Raw genomic sequence first — 370 nt, forward strand, 5'->3', positions numbered from 1 at the left:
AAGGGTTGAGGCGGGGGCGCAGAGACATCCGCCCTGGGGGGGCCCGCGTAGACATCCGGCCGCTGCAGTGCGGCATCGTTGCTGCTGCTGTTTCTCTTACACCAGCAGCAGCAGCAGCAGCAGCAGCAGCAGCAATAGAAGAACCAGAAGCAGCAGCAGCAGCAGCAGCAGCAGCAGCAGGAGACGGGGTGAGCCTGGTTGGGGGCCGTCGGTTTTCGTATCCCTCAGGAAGCAGCAGCGAAGCAAAGACAAAGACAAAGACAAATAAAAGTATAAATATAAATAAAAAGACAGAGACAGAGACAGAGACAGAAACAGAAACAGAGACAGAAACAAACCAACACAAAACAAAAACACAGCTGGGGTGTAT

At 53.2% G+C, this 370-nt stretch overlaps 1 protein-coding gene across 1 annotated transcript in view; it reads left to right on the forward strand.

The window, feature by feature from the left end:
- EMH_0066530 (uncharacterized protein) overlaps positions 1-370 on the forward strand; it is a gene marked incomplete at both ends in the record, with an annotated part of 2,167 nt that overhangs the window by 1,131 nt on the left and 666 nt on the right. Inside the window, one exon of the mRNA XM_013498514.1 lies at positions 23-188. Within this exon, the coding sequence (XP_013353968.1) occupies positions 23-188 (166 nt within the window). The remainder of the gene's footprint in view (positions 1-22; positions 189-370) is intronic.

Source organism: Eimeria mitis, genomic scaffold, assembly GCF_000499745.2.
Source record: "Eimeria mitis Houghton genomic scaffold, Emh_scaff3481, whole genome shotgun sequence".
Lineage (NCBI taxonomy): Eukaryota > Apicomplexa > Conoidasida > Eucoccidiorida > Eimeriidae > Eimeria > Eimeria mitis.